The sequence below is a fragment of the Rhinoderma darwinii genome, chromosome 7 (genome assembly GCF_050947455.1).
Source record: "Rhinoderma darwinii isolate aRhiDar2 chromosome 7, aRhiDar2.hap1, whole genome shotgun sequence".
Lineage (NCBI taxonomy): Eukaryota > Metazoa > Chordata > Amphibia > Anura > Rhinodermatidae > Rhinoderma > Rhinoderma darwinii.
Window position 1 is genome coordinate 143,375,401 of NC_134693.1, and position 20,262 is coordinate 143,395,662.

General features: G+C 48.8%; 1 protein-coding gene across 1 annotated transcript; it reads right to left on the reverse strand.

Annotated features, from left to right (window-relative positions):
* Window positions 1-1,546: 1,546 nt before the first annotated feature.
* C7H3orf18 (chromosome 7 C3orf18 homolog) lies at window positions 1,547-19,968 on the reverse strand. Its single transcript, XM_075831932.1, has 5 exons — window positions 19,723-19,968; window positions 17,198-17,411; window positions 10,417-10,442; window positions 7,865-7,982; window positions 1,547-3,392 (listed from the first exon to the last, which is right to left on the reverse strand). The coding sequence occupies exons 2-5, from the start codon at window positions 17,357-17,359 to the stop codon at window positions 3,312-3,314; spliced, it is 387 nt and encodes a 128-aa protein (XP_075688047.1). The 5' UTR covers window positions 17,360-17,411; window positions 19,723-19,968; the 3' UTR covers window positions 1,547-3,311.
* Between the last annotated feature and the right edge of the window lie 294 nt (window positions 19,969-20,262).

A 20,262-nucleotide genomic window follows, 5' to 3' on the forward strand; every position in this document is an offset into this window, starting at 1 on the left:
TCAGACTTACATGGCGGCTCTCGTAAGCCAGACATACACATAGGACATTAATCGGTCAGAATGCGGCCAATCAACCAGCCGCGGGATCGTTCATACGCACGATCTCACCCGATCAGGGCGTCCGTTTCTTAAGCGCAAAATAGCAAATGATCGACCAAATTCAACCCATCCTGCTATACACTTGCAGCTTTGGCCGACCACAGACGAAATTTACCAACCTGGCCAATCGCATCTTCGGACGACTTTAATCCTATGTGTACGGCCAGCCTGAGGCTGGCATAGAAGGAGCCCCGGGCCGCACTGCAGACGCTGAAGCATTTGGGTGGTCAGAGTGCAGGTCACATGACCGATCGGTAGCCCAGAAAGGAGCGGCTAACTTTAAAGTAACGCATCCGGTAAGAGGATGACGAGCAATACCTTTCACTTAATAACGTTTAGAAACGGAGGGGCGGGGGAGGGGGTCGCAACCACCGGAGTGCTTTTTCAATCATTGTATAATGAAAAGTTTTGCAATTTTCTGATTTGTGTTTTGATTTCTTATAATTTTCAAGATGTCTGCTTGCTTTCAGTGAATGAGGGCATTCCAGTTTACATTTAGAGGCTTAATACCTGCCCTGACTGAAGGGGGTTTTACACGGGGCGATTATCGGGCAGACCATTAGTTCATATAACGCTGGTTGCTGATAATTGTCCTGTGTAAACAGATCAACGAGCAAATACTGGATCACCCGCTGATCGTATCGTTTTAAAAAAGAAAAATATTCTGGTTGTCGGCAGCGCATCTTGGTGTGTAAACAGGAGACGCGCTGCCGACATGATAACGTATGAGGACGAGGGATCGGAGAAACGAGCGCTCCTCCCCGTCCATAGCTCCGTGTGACAGGAGCAAACGAGCGCCGGTCAACAACGTCTTGTAGATTGGCGCTCGCTGCACCGGCTGATTATTGGCCGGTGTAAAAGGGGATGTTAGTCCTGCTCTCAAAGCATAGGGTTTGCTACAATGTATTAGCGTAGACATTCAGCTGAGCTACACAAATCTCTGTGTATGGGAGTATTTACACGCAGCAGATTTGTTGCAGAAATTTCGGCAACTGTCCCATTGATCTGACTGGAGAGTGCAGAAATTTCTGCAACAAATCTGCTGCGTGTGAACATTGTCCAGGCCGGAGCAAACTCTCTTCGGACCCCAATATATCCTGTTGGGATCTGCCTCCTCTTTGAGTCGGAATACGCTGGACTGACTTGTGGGGTCCGCACTAGAACAAAAAGAGGTTGAGCCCAATGCTGTGGACTCAGCTTATTACAATCTCTTTAATCTGCTCCTGTGTGCGGATCCAGAAGATTCAATTACACCAAATACAAGAGAATCCCCCTCCTCGGCCCTGGTCTGTGGATTACGGTGCAGGGGAAACAACGTCTTATTATTCTGAACATGGGACTCGCTCAGACTCCTTATATCTCCAGATCCTCAGATGGTGACACCGGGAAGGTCTGAGGCCCATCCACGCTGATTTGATTATTCACAAGACTGCCCATTACCATCCGGGGGGTTTGAAGAATTTTTAATGAAGCACAAAGGATCCAACCAAATTAATATCAAATAATGATCCTGCCAATAGAACAAAAGACGCTGCCAGGGACTCTGAGGCAGTAGATTACCATCACCGCCTGTTGTAATGTCAACCCTGCAGCGATTTAGGAGTTAAACGGCTCGGCCTTCAATTCTCACCGTGTCCAAAACCAAAAGACTCAACCGAGACACAAAGTAAGGGAAGCTCCGCCAGTGGTGCGCGTGCTCTGCTGCAGGACAGCGGTGAGAGCATCGGCGGCTCTGCTGCTGGACAGCGGGGTGAGAGCATCGGCGGCTCTGTGAGGGGCTGAGTGCACTGTAGTGATATTAAGGCTTGTGCACAGGAGAGGGTCCGGCCGGGGGGTGAAGAGTCCCACGAATACACAGCAGGTAACATTTGTACAAGTGGCCGGCGTTTAATGTAAATATTCAGCTTCCGGTGTATGAATTGCTTTTATGTTCATGGCAGAACGTACGATGATACAGAACAGTCTAAATCACGGACAATGAGGGGATGTTCACACGGCCGTAAACACCAGAAAAGTCGGAAGCAGAACGCCTCCAAACATCTGCCCATTGATTTCAATGGGAAAACGGCGTTCTGTTCCGACGGAGCGTTTTTCTGCGCGTAAAAAAACGGCCACGAAAAAGAAGTGCAGGACACTTCTTGGGAAATTTTTAGAGCCGTTTTCCATAGACTCTTGAAAAAAGCTCCAAAATCGGCCGTAAAAAACGCAGCAAAAAATCGCGAGTGGCACAAAAAACTTCTGAAAATCAGGAGCTTTTTGACTCAGCGTGTGAACGTACCCTCAGGGAGCTCGAGTTTATGCAAAACCTTCCTCCCTGCAGAGCCTGTACCAGCAGAACACGGAGCGTCGTTACCGTCCAGGCGGAGCGCTGCGCGTGTGGAACATATTACCGTCCAGGCGGAGCGCTGCGCGCGTAGAGGATATTGCTGTACAGTCAGAGCTCCATGCGGTAGACATTATTGTACGGTCGGAGCGCTCTCTGTGGTGGACATTATTGTACGGTCGGAGCGCTCTCTGTGGTTGACATTATTGTACGGTCGGAGCGCTCTCTGCGGTGGACATTATTGTACGGTCGGAGCGCTCTCTGCGGTGGACATTATTGTACGGTCGGAGCGCTCTCTGTGGTGGACATTATTGTACGGTCGGAGCGCTCTCTGCGGTGGACATTATTGTACGGTCGGAGCGCTCTCTGCGGTGGACATTATTGTACGGTCGGAGCGCTCTCTGCGGTGGACATTATTGTACGGTCGGAGCGCTCTCTGCGGTGGACATTATTGTACGGTCGGAGCGCTCTCTGTGGTGGACATTATTGTACGGTCGGAGCGCTCTCTGCGGTGGACATCATTGTACGGTCGGAGCGCTCTCTGCGGTGGACATCATTGTACGGTCGGAGCTCTCTCTGCGGTGGACATTATTGTACGGTCGGAGCTCTCTGTATGTGAATGGACTTCACTGTGTAGGAGAACCTCACGGAATAGGAGATAGATTAAATTCTGCACAGTAAATGCCCCATGTATTTCTATGCAGAGCAGCGCAGATAGTGAGCGCACCAGCAGAGCATCGGGTATCCTGCTCTGTGCCGACCCTTCATTACCGTGCGACACAGCGGTGATAAGGAGGATGACGTCTCCCCCTCCAGGGCACGGTGACACAAACAAGACAGTGAGTCACAGTGACACTGATCCCCAACATGACATGTCATGAACCTTTCCTCAGGCACTGATAGAGTTGGCAACGTCAGTAAACACCAGGCGGGTTGGTCTCTGCAGAGGGCACAGGCTGGTGAGCAGAACCTGAAATACAAGGCAGATAAAAAAGGGATCACATAGAGAACAGGCACAATGGAAATTATCATACAAGACGGATTATGTGCTTTACATAGATAAACAGCAAAGATAAAGAACTCCGATTCAAATTCACAGAACCGATGACCTCACAGCATCCGCTCCCTCTCCTCAGCCGATACCTGCGAGATATAGAGAGCGTCTAGAGACGGCCACGGCAGGAGAGGGCTGGGAGATGGTTCCTATCCAAACCCTTCCTTGTCCCGTACTGATCCGGAGTTACATCAGGTCTTACCCTCTTCCTGCACACACGGAGGCAGTTGTGGTTTCATGGAGAACACCCTAAATCTCCCACAATGCAATGCAGTAGAGAGTCATGTAAATGGGATCTCAGTAAAGCCAAGTCAGCCAGCGGCCGTGGTGATAATCAGGTATATTAGGAGCTCTGTAATATTGGGAGGCGATGATATGTTATGATATTCATTACTGGGGATTTGCAATGTTGTCAAATACAGAAGAAGGTTATAAACGGTATGATCGCTGCCCCGTGTCATATAAAGTGCTGCGGTTCCATCCATATTATTATTCTATATTGACGTAAATTAAACATATGAATATCTATTGGATAAAATAAGACCGTCCGCGCCGCTGTCTCTGCTCAATATGGAAACAAAGCTGTCTTCTGTTAATTAAAACCAAATGAACGCGGACTTGGCAGGAGGGGCGCGCAAACAAAAAGTACAAAACCAGCGGCGGGCTGCCAGCACTGTGACGGATGAGAAGCAGATGGAATAGTGAGAGGCCGAGGATAATACTGACATCACAGCAACGTCAGGCGTTACTCCCATTAATGAGCATTATTATATGCAGGGGCGGCGACAGCACCCGACAAAACCGGGCAAGTGTCGAGGTGCCACCACCCTTCAGGGGGCAAGTGTCGGGGCCCACCATCCTTTGGGGGCCCACTCGGCCACCGGGTACTGCCGCTGCAGTCATGGCTCCTCCAGAAGTGGAATCCCTGGCCAGAGTGTTGCCGACAGGATTCTGCTCCTAGAGGGAACCCCTGTCTATGAGGAGGCGGCGTAACTACCGCTGCAGGTAGTACCACGCAGCATGAGGGGGCCTGTGCTGCCCACAGTCACCCCCCATGCCCAGTGGCCCCGTCAGCAGCCGCTATGGCTGCTACAGCAATAGCAATACCATATTCAATAGTATCTGCGCCCTAAGGACGCAGAGACTATTCATCGCTATGGCAGAGCAGAGATGTAGCTCCCTACTCTGCATTTACTAGGCTACAGACTCCCAGGCTGTCTGCTAAGCGCGCTGCATGGGACTCCGGCTCTGGGTTGCCCCTCAAATCACTGTCCATATATGGAGGAGAGAAGGAGTCCCGGGCAGAGCGCTCGTCTCTGGGGAAGCCCCTGACATCACTGTCCATACATAGATACAGATGTACAGAGCAGTGTCCCAGGCAGAATGATACTAGCGCTCTGCCTGGGACATTGGCTCTGATATTGCCCCTGACATCACTATCCATATATGGACAGTGATGTCAGGGGCTTCCCCAGAGACAAGCGCTCTGCCTGGGACACCTTCTCTCCTCCATATATGGAAAGTGATGTCAGGAGCAGAGCAGGAGCCCGGGGCAGAGTGCTAGTAGTGCTCTGCCCAGGACTATGGCTCTGGGGATGCCCCTGACACCACTGACCATATATGGACAGTATCCAAAGGAAATGTGGGCAGCAGAGCAGAACAAAAACCTCCAGGGATCAGACTTGTAAATCCCCAAATGTAGACAAAAAAAAATGGAAAAAGAGGCAGCACTCCAAAGATCGTATCAAATTAAATTAATGTATTGACCAATCAGTGAATAAAGGGTACAACGTTTCAGCTGCTCAATGCAACGCTGAACCCTTTTTTCACTGATGGGTGAATACATTTATTTCATTTGATACGATCTTTGGAGTGCTGCCTCTTTCCATTTTTTGCATATATGGACAGTGACGTCAGGGGCTCCTCCTGAAGCGGAATCCCCGGCCAGAGCGTCGGCAATACTCTGGTTAGAGATTCCACTCCTAGAGTAAGCTCCAAAGGCGCTACCTACAGGGAGGGGTGCAGTGTGGAATTACCAGGGAGGGACACTGCGTGGCACTACCAGGGTGAGAGGGGGGGCTGCGTGGCACTACCTGGGAGAAGGGCTGTGTGGTACTACCCGGGAGGGGAGGCTGCGTGGCACTATCTACAGTGGGCACTACATTTATGGGGGTACAAACTTGGTGCCTAGCTTCTTTATGGGGGCACAAAGTGATATTTTTTTCCATTTTACTGCTGCCGTGAGTTCCCTCGCTAAGGGGCTCAAAGTCTGTGTCGCGCATGGGGCCCAAATAAACCTGGAGCCGGCCATGATTATATGACCCGTTAGCTGTTGTTTTGAGAGGGCAGACTATCACTATACGTTGTTCTCCTGAAATACTCTGCACGGGGCTGTGGTTCAGCAAATAAAATGACCGCCTCCCTGGTGCGATTTTGGCGGGACTTTAGGGGGTGGAAGATGTTCATGAAATACAAACATATGTCCTGTGCAGTTATCCTATGGTTTCCTGGCCTGCAGTTCACGTCGACAGACAGGAGGTGGCGATGTTACATAATTTAAAAAAGTCTGAGCCAAAAGTTTGTATGAGATCGTTTTACAAGCTGTTCTTCTCTGTTATCAGTCATTTTTTCCAATGTGTCACTAAATGACTTCATGAGAATTAAAAGATTCCGTGAAATTTTTTTTTCTTTCCCATTAGCAACTTTGATAAATAAAGCTCTCTATTTCCAGGTGCTATCTACATTTTAGGATGCAGAAAAAAAACAAAAAAAAAAACTTCCCCAATTTAAAGAGCAAGCACCAAATACATATGGCGAGGACATAGCATTCTTTTTTAGGTTTCTTTATTCCAATGCTCTGCACAATAACACATTTCAGGGATTAATTCCCCTCCTCAGACTTAAAGAGGCTCTGTCACCAGATTTTGCAACCCCTATCTGCTATTGCAGCAGATAGGCGCTGCAATGTAGATTACAGTAACGTTTTTATTTTTAAAAAACGAGCATTTTTGGCCAAGTTATGACCATTTTTGTCGTTATGCAAATGAGGCTTGCAAAAGTACAAGTGGGTGTGTTTAAAAGTAAAAGTCCAAGTGGGCGTGTATTATGTGCGTACATCGGGGCGTTTTTAATACTTTTACTAGCTGGGCGCTCTGAAGAGAAGTAACATCCTCTTCTCTTCAGAACGCCCAGCTTCTGACAGTGCAGATCTGTGACGTCACTCACAGGTCCTGCATCGTGACGGCCACATCGGCACCAGAGGCTACAGTTGATTCTGCAGCAGCATCAGCGTTTGCAGGTAAGTCGATCTTACCTGCAAACGCTGATGCTGCTGCAGAATCAACTGTAGCCTCTGGTGCCGATGTGGCCGTCACGATGCAGGACCTGTGAGTGACGTCACAGATCTGCACTGTCAGAAGCTGGGCGTTCTGAAGAGAAGAGGATGTTACTTCTCTTCAGAGCGCCCAGCTAGTGAAAGTATTAAAAACGCCCCGATGTACGCACATAATACACGCCCCGATGTACGCACATAATACACGCCCACTTGGACTTTTACTTTTAAACACACCCACTTGGACTTTTGCAAGCCTCATTTGCATAACTACAAAAATGGTCATAACTTGGCCAAAAATGCTCGTTTTTTAAAAATAAAAACGTTACTGTAATCTACATTGCAGCGCCTATCTGCTGCAATAGCAGATAGGGGTTGCAAAATCTGGTGACAGAGCCTCTTTAATGATCTCGGTTCTATCTGCAGAGCATTGGAATAAAGAAACCTAAAAAAGAACGTTATGTCCTCGCCATATTTATTTGGCGCTTGCTCTTAAATTGGGGCCGTTTTTTTTCTGCATCCTAGACGTTAATTGGAGCCTGAATCCGAACGGCATCACTGCAGCGACCATCGGACCCCGAGCACCCGTAATTCAAATCCTGCAAAGCGGTTGTGCTTTTCGTACAACCAGAGGTGAGCATGTTCGCTATTGTTCTCTGGTTTCATCCAGTTTCCATTATAGACATATTCCCTATGAAGCGCTTCAGTTTGCCTTTTTTTCTCTAGTTATCCTGCTTACCTACATATCAAGCGCATGCTTTAGCACATTCTGCAAAATGATCCAACCACGTACCGCGGATTGAGCCCTACTGAGCGCTGGAGGATATCGGAATTACCTGGGATTCACTCCCTTCCCTGACAGGGGGATGCAGAGGTTTCGTGGCGACCAGGAGCCTGAGGGGCCCTAAAATTGCTCTGTCCCATATGAGGAGACCAGTACTGTGAATGACGTGTCATAGCTAGGGAACGCATTCGATTTTGCAGTCACCCCTTTGCTCCCCTGCATTCAGCGGATGGGTCACTAACAAACATCGGCCTGTACAGCAGAAGCGCTCACCTTTCCCTGGGGCTGAAGATCTCTGTTTGGTTCCAGCAGTTCTTGCTCTAAATCTTCCTGTTCCTCAGCTGGATCAAAATTGTACATGGGCATCAGCTGATGGCGGAGTTTCTCCAGCCTGACACAGAAAAAGGAGAAGTCAGACAAAGGCGGTAACTGCGCAATTACAAATATATAGACAGGCAGTGAGGGAGGGCAGAGGCGGCGCCAGGGAGGGCAGAGGCAGCGCCAGGGAGGGCAGAGGCAGCGCCAGGGAGGGCAGAGGCAGCGCCAGGGAGGGGAATTGGCCCAGGATGTAGAGGGTCACGTGTATATGCTCTTAACACAGTAGACACGGCTGATGTCCACACATCAGATACTGATCTCACAAGTGAAGATTTAATGTGTATTTTTCGGATGCTATGACCTGTAGCTGATTTTTCCCCTCTTTGAGTACATATTACATGAGAAATGAAACACGAATCACAGACTACATACAGCACGCCGACTAGAACATGCAACTAAGGAACGATACAGGAAAAAGGCAAAGAAATAGTGAGACAAGGTAAAAGGGAGAACGCTCCGCAGGAAGGTGATGAGGTCTCAGGCTGATCACAATAATCAATTACAGATAAAGATTCTGCCTATAGTGAGGTTACAATGTGCATGGTCAATCAATACAATATAACCCATCCATACAGACCAGAAACACCCAATCAATCCAGCACCAAAACCCATCCATACAGACCAGACACAACCAATCAATCCAGCACCAAAACCCATCCATACAGACCAGACGCAACCCATCAATCCAGCACCAAAACCCATCCATACAGACCAGACAACCAATCAATCCAACACCTTAACCCATCCATACAGACCAGACACAACCAATCAATCCAGCACCAAAACCCATCCATACAGACCAGACACAACCAATCAATCCAACACCAAAACCCATCCATACAGACCAGACACAACCAATCAATCCAGCACCAAAACCCATCCATACAGACCAGACACAACCAATCAATCCAGCACCAAAACCCATCCATACAGACCAGACACAACCAATCAATCCAGCACCAAAACCCATCCATACAGACCAGACACAACCAATCAATCCAGCACCAAAACCCATCCATACAGACCAGACACAACCAATCAATCCAGCACCAAAACCCATCCATACAGACCAGACGCAATCAATACAATATAACCCATCCATCCAGACACAAGCAAATCAATACAACATAACCCATACAGACCAGACACAACCAATCAATCCAGCACCAAAACCCATCCATACAGACCAGACACGACCAATCCAGCTCCAAAACCCATCCATACAGACCAGACACGACCAATCAATCCAGCAACAAAACCCATCCATACAGACCTGACTCAACCAATCAATCCAGCACCAAAACCCATCCATACAGACCAGACGCAACCCATCAATCCAGCACCAAAACCCATCCATACAGACCAGACGCAACCCATCAATCCAGCACCAAAACCCATCCATACAGACCAGACACAACCCATCAATCCAGCACCAAAACCAATCCATACAGACCATACACAACCAATCAATCCAATACCTTAACCCATCCATACAGACCAGACACAACCAATCAATCCAGCACCAAAACCCATCCATACAGACCAGACAACCCATCAATCCAGCACCAAAACCCATCCATACAGACCAGACACAACCAATCAATCCAGCACCAAAACCCATCCATACAGACCAGACGGAACCCATCAATCCAGCATCAAAACCCATCCATACAGACCAGACGCAACCAATCAATCCAGCACCAAAACCCATCCATACAGACCAGACCCAACCAATCAATCCAGCACCAAAACCCATCCATACAGACCAGACCCAACCAATCAATCCAGCACCAAAACCCATCCATACAGACCAGACACAACCCACCGGTCACACAGAGGTTTTTTTGCAGGCATAAAATTCTGCCTGGAAAAATCAGCTCCGGATTTTTTTTTAAGTGGCTTTGCACCACAGGTGTTTTTTGCAGCATTTTTTTTTTTTACCTCTTTCATCACCAGGCAAACGAAAAAACCGCGAGTGCTTTTTGACAAAAAACACTTTGAAAAACGCTACAGCCGTTTGTGATGTTTTTTTCTGTCTCCTATTGATCTCAATGGGGTATTTGAGGCGGAAAACGACTCAAGATCGGGCATGTCGCTTCTTTTTCCCGCTATCGTTTTTTTCAGCTCGTGGGAAAAATGTGCCTCCACCTCGCATTGAAATCAATAGGAGGCAATTTCGTCCGTTTCCGTGGCAAAAACCTTGTAAAAAATACTTTGTGCGAACAAGGCCTAAAACTTCTCATACAGAAGTGACCATTGAATTCTGTAAATAAACAAGCCGCAAACACCCCTCCCCCTACAGCCGTGGACGTTGAGATTGGTGTTCAGGGTCACATAAGTGGGAACCAGTGCCAGATTATTTTATGGCCGGTCAGTAATCTGGTATCATTCAGGAAAAGGGGAGAAGCCATGGGAATGTGCTGGGGACGGAGCCGCAGGACCCTCACCTCTTCTGCTTTCTGATGTACAGAACCTGGAGGCAGCAGAACAAGAGACAAGAAGAGACAGAGTATTGAGAAGATGAGACAGAGCTGGACTGATCAATTCTTATACTCCAGTAACTACCAGAGCTGCATCAACAATTCTGCTGCCTGATATTACATAGCCTTGTGTTGACAAACATAACCCTAGGGGGTCAGTTCACCGCATCGGTATCAGCGGAAAAAAAAAAATGGCCCAAATTGCACCCCATTGATTTAAAAAAGGAGGAGATGTTACTTCTCCTGGGCGGCTTTTGGCCGCTCACGGAAAAAAATAAGCAGCAGAATGCGCTTTCTACCAGCGATTTCCGCTTCTGATCTCCCATTGAAATCAATAGGAGGCAGAAAACTCCTGCGGCGGTCATTTTTAGTGTTTTTTGCGGCGGTTGTCGTCTTTGATTCCATGGCGACAAGCAAAATATGCAAAAAAAAGCGTCCCAAAACACTGGAAATTGAATTTTGAGGTAGAAATTTTCTGCTCAAAAAACAACAACTGTGTGAACTAGGCCTATAGCTTAGCTGTGATTTCATAACACAAGGCACCTGGCAGAATTGCATCGATATGGCTTCTTTCACAATGCAACTCATGTGAACACAGCTCTATGTGTGACTGGAGTATAAGATACGATGTGAAGGTAAAAAGAAGATAATTGGTAGGTTTGAAAATTGTGTTAGAATGAGAAATTATGCTCAAATCACCAAATATTCGGTAAGAAACTTCAATACAATATTCACACAGACATCTGAAAAATACGTCAAATGCAAATACATTTTCAAGCTGCATTAAAAAGTATAATCCCATGGTAAGAATTTACATATAGCACTGACCTCCCTAAACAGCTAGTAAATACATTACTTATCCTGTACTGCCTGTATTATACTCCAGAGCCGCACTCACTATTCTGCTGGTGGAGTCACTGTGTACATACATTACTTATCCTGTACTGGTCCTGAGTTACATCCTGTATTATACTCCAGAGCTGCACTCACTATTCTGCTGGTGGAGTCACTGTGTACATACATTACTTATCCTGTACTGATCCTGAGTTACATCCTGTATTATACTCCAGAGCTGCACTCACTATTCTGCTGGTGGAGTCACTGTGAACATACATTACATTACTTATCCTGTACTGATCCTGAGTTATATCCTGTATTATACTCCAGAGCTGCACTCACTATTCTGCTGGTGGAGTCACTGTGTACATACATTACATTACTTATCCTGTATTATACTCCAGAGCTGCACTCCCTATTTTGCTGGTGGAGTCACTGTGCACATACATTACATTACTTATCCTGTACTGATCCTGAGTTACATCCTGTATTATACTCCAGAGCTGCACTCACTATTCTGCTGGTGGAGTCACTGTGTACATACATTACTTATCCTGTACTGGTCCTGAGTTACATCCTGTATTATACTCCAGAGCTGCACTCACTATTCTGCTGGTGGAGTCACTGTGTACATACATTACATTACTTATCCTGTACTGAGCCTGAGTTACATCCTGTATTATACTCCAGAGCTGCACTCACTATTCTGCTGGTGGAGTCACTGTGAACATACATTACATTACTTATCCTGTACTGATCCTGAGTTACATCCTGTATTATACTCCAGAGCTGCACTCACTATTCTGCTGGTGGAGTCACTGTGTACATACATTACATTACTTATCCTGTACTGAGCCTGAGTTACATCCTGTATTATACTCCAGAGCTGCACTCACTATTCTGCTGGTGGAGTCACTGTGAACATACATTACATTACTTATCCTGTACTGATCCTGAGTTATATCCTGTATTATACTCCAGAGCTGCACTCACTATTCTGCTGGTGGAGTCACTGTGTACATACATTACATTACTTATCCTGTACTGATCCTGAGTTACATCCTGTATTATACTCCAGAGCTGCACTCACTATTCTGCTGGTGGAGTCACTGTGTACATACATTACATTACTTATCCTGTACTGATCCTGAGTTACATCCTGTATTATACTCCAGAGCTGCACTCACTATTCTGCTGGTGGAGTCACTGTGTACATACATTACTTATCCTGTACTGATCCTGAGTTACATTCTGTATTATACTCCAGAGCTGCACTCACTATTCTGCTGGTGGTGTCACTGTGTACATACATTACATTACTTATCCTGTACTGATCCTGAGTTACAGCCTGTATTATACTCCAGAGCTGCACTCACTATTCTGCTGGTGGAGTCACTGTGTACATACATTACTTATCCTGTACTGATCCTGAATTACATCCTGTATTATACTCCAGAGCTGCACTCACTATTCTGCTGGTGGAGTCACTGTGTACATACATTACATTACTTATCCTGTACTGATACTGAGTTATATCCTGTATTATACTCCAGAGCTGCACTCACTATTCTGCTGGTGGAGTCACTGTGTACATACATTACATTACTTATCCTGTACTGATACTGAGTTATATCCTGTATTATACTCCAGAGCTGCGCTCACTATTTTGCTGGTGGAGTCACTGTGTACATACATTACATTACTTATCCTGTACTGATCCTGAGTTATATCCTGTATTATACTCCAAAGCTGCACTCACTATTCTGCTGGTGGAGTCACTGTGTACATACATTACATTACTTATCCTGTACTGATCCTGAGTTATATCCTGTATTATACTCCAGAGCTGCACTCACTATTCTGCTGGTGGAGTCACTGTGTACATACATTACTTATCCTGTACTGATCCTGAGTTATATCCTGTATTATACTCCAGAGCTGCACTCACTATTCTGCTGGTGGGGTCACTGTGTACATACAATACATTACTTATCCTGTAATGATCCTGAGTTACATCCTGTATTATACTCCAGAGCTGCACTCACTATTCTGCTGGTGGAGTCACTGTGTACATACATTACATTACTTATCCTGTAATGATCCTGAGTTACCTCCTGTATTATACTCCAGAGCTGCACTCACTATTCTGCTGGTGGAGTCACTGTGTACATACATTACTTATCCTGTACTGATCCGGAGTTACATCCTGTATTATACTCCAGAGCTGCACTCACTATTCTGCCGGTGGAGTCACATTACTTATCCTGTACTGAAAATACTAAATAAGCAGGGGATGCTGGGAGATTTCCGCTCTGGAGTTGCTGCAGAATAACAGGTCAGGAGTAGGGTGGCACGATTCACCGAAACTTCGATACGGTTTCAATACCGTGCACCCTCAAATGGTTCAAGTGTGCGCGTGCGGTCAGCATGATCTGATGCGGCCGGCACTGCACTAATGATTGCTGCCACTGAAGACAGAACATGGCGGGCGTACTGCAAAACACCCCCATGTTCTGTCTGCAGTGCCTGCGCCGCCGCTTATCAGTGCAGCGCCGGTTGCATCACCTCATGCTCACCGTGCGCACACTTTGTCAGGAGCGGGGCAATTGTACTACATATCTGCAGCCCCGCTCTAACGGCGGAGATCAGAGAAACCCCTCATGCCCGCCGTTATTCCCTTTAATGCTGGAATCAAAGCTGACTGCAGCATTGAAGGGGTAAATGAGAAGGGGGAATCCCTGTGATGCGATCGAGGGACATACCATATATGGGCATTGGAGGACCCCAGGGCTGTCTGACCGTATTTCCTGTAAGGTTACATTCACAAGCAAACTCAAAAACGTCTGAAACGTCAAGCGAAAACAGCTCCTGATTTTCAGACGTTTTTGTTGCAAATCGCGTTTTTCGCTGCGTATTTTACGGCCGTTTTTGGAGCTGTTTTTCTATAGAGTCAATGAAAAACAGCTCCAAAAACGTCCTAAGAAATTACCTGCACTTCTTTTGCCGCTGCTTCTTTTTACGCGCCATATTTTGAAAAGGACACGTAAAATGAAGCCTCGTGGGAACAGAACACCGTAAATCCCATTGCACGCAATGGGCAGATGTTTGGAGGTGAAATTAAGCCGTTTTTCCAGGCGTAATTCGAGGCGTAAACGGCCCAAACTACGTCTGAAACCACTGAGTGTGAACACACCCTCAGGGCAGACTCAGGTAACAATGGCTGTGCGATCAGTATATAGATATGACAGCACATTAAAGTTTAAAACATAATAAAAAATAAAGTAATGTTAAAGAAAGAAAAAAAATACACAGCAATTTTTTACGTTTTTCCACCCTCGCATTATAAGAGCCAGAACTTTTTTATTTTTGCGTTGACATCGCGGTATAAGGTCTTCTTCTTTGCAGGACACTCTGTATTTTTTAATAGCCTCATTTCAGGGTACATATAATGTATCGATTAACTTTTATAACATTTTTGGAGGGGGGGGGGGAATAGAAAAAAAACAAATGTCGCCACTCTTGTTTGCGTCCTAGATTTACGCCGTTCACTGTGTGGTATAAATAACATAACTTTATTCAGCGGGTCATTACGATTGTGGCGATACCAGATTTATATCGTTTTTATTTTCACTACACATTATCAAAATGATTTGTTTTCGTGTCGCCGGTTTAAGAGCCGCCATTTTCTTATTTTTCCGCCGATGCAGCTGAACGAGGGCTTGTTCTTTGCGGGGCGACTTGTAGTTTTTATTGGTACCATTTTGGAGTAGATGCAACTTTGTTATCACTCTTTAATGACATTTTTTTGAAGGCAGGATGAACAGAAAACCGCAATCCTGGCCTTATTTTTGACAGCGTTCGCCGTGCAGGTTAAATAACAATCGCTTTATAGGTGCGGTCGTTACGGACGCGGCGATACCAAATATCTCTAATGTTTTTTCATATTAAAGTATTTTATAAGGGAAAAAGTGGGTTTTTCATTTTATTTATTTGCCTTTGTCGCACCGAAACGCGCGTCGGGCTGGACGTCCATCACATTTCTCCCAGCCGCTTACGGGTCGGTACGGTGATATTCTATTCCCTGTTTTTTTATATACAGACTAACGATGTACATGTATTAGATATTTCTTTGCGCTTTGTTTTCGGATTTAGTCTGCTTAGACACGATACACCCCATTGTCGGAGCCCTTTCCACATGTACCGCCCTCTCGCAGGAGTTTGTGGTGTCCGTCTTTCTGTGGATCTTTTTATATCTTGATGAACTCCCACGCGTCTTTGCGTCCTTGTTCTTTTTTGGTTTCGATGATCTAATTTGGATGCAGGCAGAACATTTCGTGTTTTCTGATGCGCCCCCCTTATAGTACTATGTTGGTTTGATATATAAATTGTCTACAATTGGCGCGGGATCACTACGATATCCTTTTCAGTTATACCTGCTTCATCATGCCTCAGGCCTAACAGGCCTCCACTAGTAGTAGACCCGGGGGCCTTTTCCTGACCCCCGGCTGCCATAGAAGCCACCGGCACCCTGCGATTGCAATTGCAGGGTGACGGTGGGGCGAGACGGAGCCAATTCCCTCCAAAACCACTTTGGGGTTAAACGGGTGAGATTGATGTTGTTAGAGCGGGTGCCCGGCTGTCTTTAGACCACCCGACAGCCGCTTTAGCAGGCACAGGTCACCCGCGCCAGGCTTATGTCACACCGCCGTGAAAAGGCGTATTGGGGGTCATTAAGGGATTAAAATAAGTCTCAATACATAAAATATTCACATATTCGGTATCGTCACGACCGTAACAACATTTATAGCGTCATCCATGTTTACGCTGTTAGAAAATAAAATCTGCACTTTCACTTATTACGGGGCGCGATGATGAATTCTGAACCTCCATGAGCCGCACATTAATAGTAATTAACCCAATGTTGTCCATTATGACTGAGGAACATGATGGGGTTAATTACTATTAGGCTATGTTCACAGAGGGTTTTGTGACGTGGAAAGCGCGCTGCAAAACTCGGCAAAAACGGCCCAAAAATGCCTTCCTATCTTCGGGCGTTTACGCCTCTGACATCAATGGGAGGCAGAGAAAGCGTATTTTGCGGCGTTTTATGCCCGCGGAACTCAATGGCCGCGGGCGAAAATTGGCGTGCAGGGAGAGGAAAATCTGCCTAAAGTTTCCAAACGGAATTTTGAGGCAGAAATTCCACCTGCAAAAAAACTCAGTGTGAACACGGCCTAAATGAGGCACGTGGAGGTTCAGAAATCATCGCACCTCGCGCCTCACGTCAGAAAATGGAAGAACTTTTTTTGTGTTATTGTTGTTGGCAATGTATCGTTTTGGTATCGAGAATCGCAATACACACAAAGTATCGGCATCGAAGTCCAAATTCTGGTCTGGTGACCGCCTCGTCTGGAGTATAGTAGACGCTGTAACCGCAGAGAAGGGATGTGACAACTGAGGGTTTGGTACAATTACATCCAGGGCTTCGTTCACACGTGCGTCAGGGCTCTATGCAGCTTTCCGTCAGAACGCAGCCCTGACTGACAAGAACGGAAACCACAGCTCTGGCTTCAGTGGTGACGGATCCGGTGGCGATGGTTCCCGGGGGGCCCCGCTGTGTGAGGGACCCGTCGTTTTGATGGAATGAACAGCGCAGACGACTACGATATTAAGTCAGAACGACGGGTCCCTTACACAGCGGGGCCCCCCGGGAACCATCGCCACCGGATCCGTCACCACTGAAGCCAGAGCTGTGGTTTCCGTTCTTGTCAGTCAGGGCTGTGGTTTCCGTTCTGACTCAATTTGAACAGCAAAATTGCCCCTCAATCTGGAAAGTGGCGGAACAGAAGACGGGAGCGGCTGTGGAGGAGCGGAGGGCGGGGGAGGGGGGGCAGCTACATAACCGACCTACCAGTGCCACCGCCAGTGCAATCACAATCACAATGCCCAGGGACAGGAGCCAGGTGCCCACAGTGGGTGTTCCAGCGGTGAAGAGCCCCCTCGTGCTGTTGTAGGGTGGAGTAGTGGTGACCCCCGGATACAGAGGGGGCGGCACGCTGCTATTACTGTTCATGGTTGTGGGGTCGTCACCATGGGTCAAGACAGTCACACATCCCACAGAAAACCTGCAGAGAGACAGAGCATGTTACAGAAAGTCTTAAAGGGCATGTCCAGCCCCTGAGCCGCGTCTCCACCCCCCCCCCTCCTGAACCGCGTCTCCACCCCCCCCCCCTCCTGAACCGCGTCTCCACCCTCCCCCCTGAACCGCGTCTCCACCCTCCCCCCTGAACCGCGTCTCCACCCCCCCCTCCTGAACCGCGTCTCCACCCCCCCCTCCTGAACCGCGTCTCCACCCCCCCCTCCTGAACCGCGTCTCCACCCCCCCCTCCTGAACCGCGTCTCCACCCCCCCCTCCTGAACCGCGTCTCCACCCCCCCCTCCTGAACCGCGTCTCCACCCCCCCCCTCCTGAACCGCGTCTCCACCCCCCCTCCTGAACCGCAGCCACACCCCCCCTCCTGAACCGCGTCTCCACCCCCCCCTCCTGAACCGCGTCTCCACCCCCCCTCCTGAACCGCGTCTCCACCCCCCCTCCTGAACCGCGTCTCCACCCCCCCCTCCTGAACCGCAGCCACCCCCCCCCCCTCCTGAACCGCAGCCACCCCCCCCCCTCCTGAACCGCAGCCACCCCCCCCCCTCCTGAACCGCAGCCACCCCCCCCCCTCCTGAACCGCATCTCCACCCCCCCCCTCCTGAACCGCATCTCCACCCCCCCCCCTCCTGAACCGCATCTCCACCCCCCCCCTCCTGAACCGCATCTCCACCCCCCCCCCTCCTGAACCGCATCTCCACCCCCCCCCCTCCTGAACCGCATCTCCACCCCCCCCCCCTCCTGAACCGCATCTCCACCCCCCCCCCTCCTGAACCGCATCTCCACCCCCCCCCCTCCTGAACCGCATCTCCACCCCCCCCCCTCCTGAACCGCATCTCCACCCCCCCCCCTCCTGAACCGCATCTCCACCCCCCCCCCTCCTGAACCGCATCTCCACCCCCCCCCTCCTGAACCGCATCTCCACGCCCCCCCCCTCCTGAACCGCATCTCCACGCCCCCCCCCTCCTGAACCGCATCTCCACCCCCCCCCCCTCCTGAACCGCATCTCCACCCCCCCCCCCTCCTGAACCGCATCTCCACCCCCCCCCCTCCTGAACCGCATCTCCACCCCCCCCCTCCTGAACCGCATCTCCACCCCCCCCCCTCCTGAACCGCGTCTCCACCCCCCCCCCTCCTGAACCGCGTCTCCACCCCCCCCCTCCTGAACCGCGTCTCCACCCCCCCCCCTCCTGAACCGCGTCTCCACCCCCCCCCCCCTCCTGAACCGCGTCTCCACCCAACCCTCCTGAACCGCGTCTCCACCCCCCCCTCCCTCCTGAACCGCGTCTCCACCCAACCCTCCTGAACCGCGTCTCCACCCCCCCCTCCTGAACCGCGTCTCCACCCCCCCCTCCTGAACCGCAGCCACACCCCATACTGATCCTGACCTGCAATTACAATTCTGCCGCTTTCCTATAGGGGTTTGTTCACACGGCCCATTTTCAGCCGTAATTCATGCGTTTTACGCCTACAAACATCTGCTGCTTGCAGTGGGTCTTACGATGTTCTGTTCCCAGGAGGTTTCATTTTACACGTCACGGTCAAAAGACGGCACATAAAGAGACGCCCGCGACAAAGAAGTGCCGGTCACTTCTTGGGACGTAATTGGAGCAGTTTTTCATTGACTTTATTGAAGAACAGCTCCAATAACGGCCGTAATGGACGCCGCGGAGAACGCGAGTACCAGCAATTACGTCTGAAATTCAGGAGCGGATTTCACCTGAGAACAGCTCCGTAATCTCAGCCGTATTTTGCGTTGCCGTGGGAACACACCCTTAGCGCTCAGGCTGTAGGACCGCACACCTCACAGGTACCACCGGCGGCCTCAGCGTTGGAGATGGACCAGGTCTTATTTTACAGTCACACCCAGAGCTGCATTCACTATTCAGTCGGTTGTCACGTGGAATCCCTGCGCTGACAGACACATCCTGAGGAGCTTAGAGGAGATCCCAGAAAAGAAAACCTGAGACGTGTAGTCTGTGTCAATATCACGTGTTAACACTACATCTCCCACAATGCACCACAGCGGAGCACGCTCTGTACCAACACTGAACCAGCGGGGAGATAAGACATCTGAGAGCCAACAGGAAACCAACAAAACTGTTGATGCAGCTCTGGATGTGACTGGAGTATAAGACATGATGTAATGATAGAATTATCAGCTCTGGATGTGACTGGGGTATAGGGGGACCACAGAACATCAGCCCTTCCCCTCCAGTGACTATATACATCATGTGCTGGGACTTGTAGTTCTGCAACTAGGTCACGATAGGAGCAGTCTCTCACCTGTGGTTCCGGCCATTACTGCAGGAGTCTGGAGAGGGGCCAGGCTGATGTAGGGGCCCCAGCGAGGGCCCAAACAGACCACCCTCCTCTGTGGCAGCAGCCGGGGAAGATTTACCTCAGAAATCTGTTATTTTGGGGCCAGCTCTTCTCCTGTGACTGAATGCTTAGCCCCGCCCTCTGTCAGATCTCTCCTCTGATTGATTAAGGGACCTGCCACTCACCGAACAGAGGAAGGGATAATGGCGACTAATGCGGAACGTGTCACTACGCATGCGCCGGACATGGATGAATTAAGAAAGGCGCTCTAATTGTCACGGCGCAGCCATCTTTATTAAGGGCGTGCCCTTATCTGGTGTGCAATGCATTCTGGGAAGGACCACATTCGCTGTAATAATTGCACTAACGCTTATTCCTAGTGGTTCCAGGGCTGGAGACGGACATTTTATGTTATTGGAAGAAGAAAATGCTTTTACAGCAATATTCATGCGACCGACTGTCTAGCTGTGAAGGAACGCAACCTCTGTAGGAACTAATGTGAAG

Coding starts and splice junctions, on each gene's coding strand:
- C7H3orf18 (XM_075831932.1), bottom strand. CDS start 17,359: ATGAACAGTAATAGCAGCGTGCCGCCCCCTCTGTATCCGGGGGTCACC. Junction 7,983..10,416: donor TACATCAGAAAGCAGAAGAG/GTGAGGGTCCTG, acceptor TTTCTGTGTCAG/GCTGGAGAAACTCCGCCATC. Junction 3,393..7,864: donor ATCTTCAGCCCCAGGGAAAG/GTGAGCGCTTCT, acceptor CTTGTATTTCAG/GTTCTGCTCACCAGCCTGTG.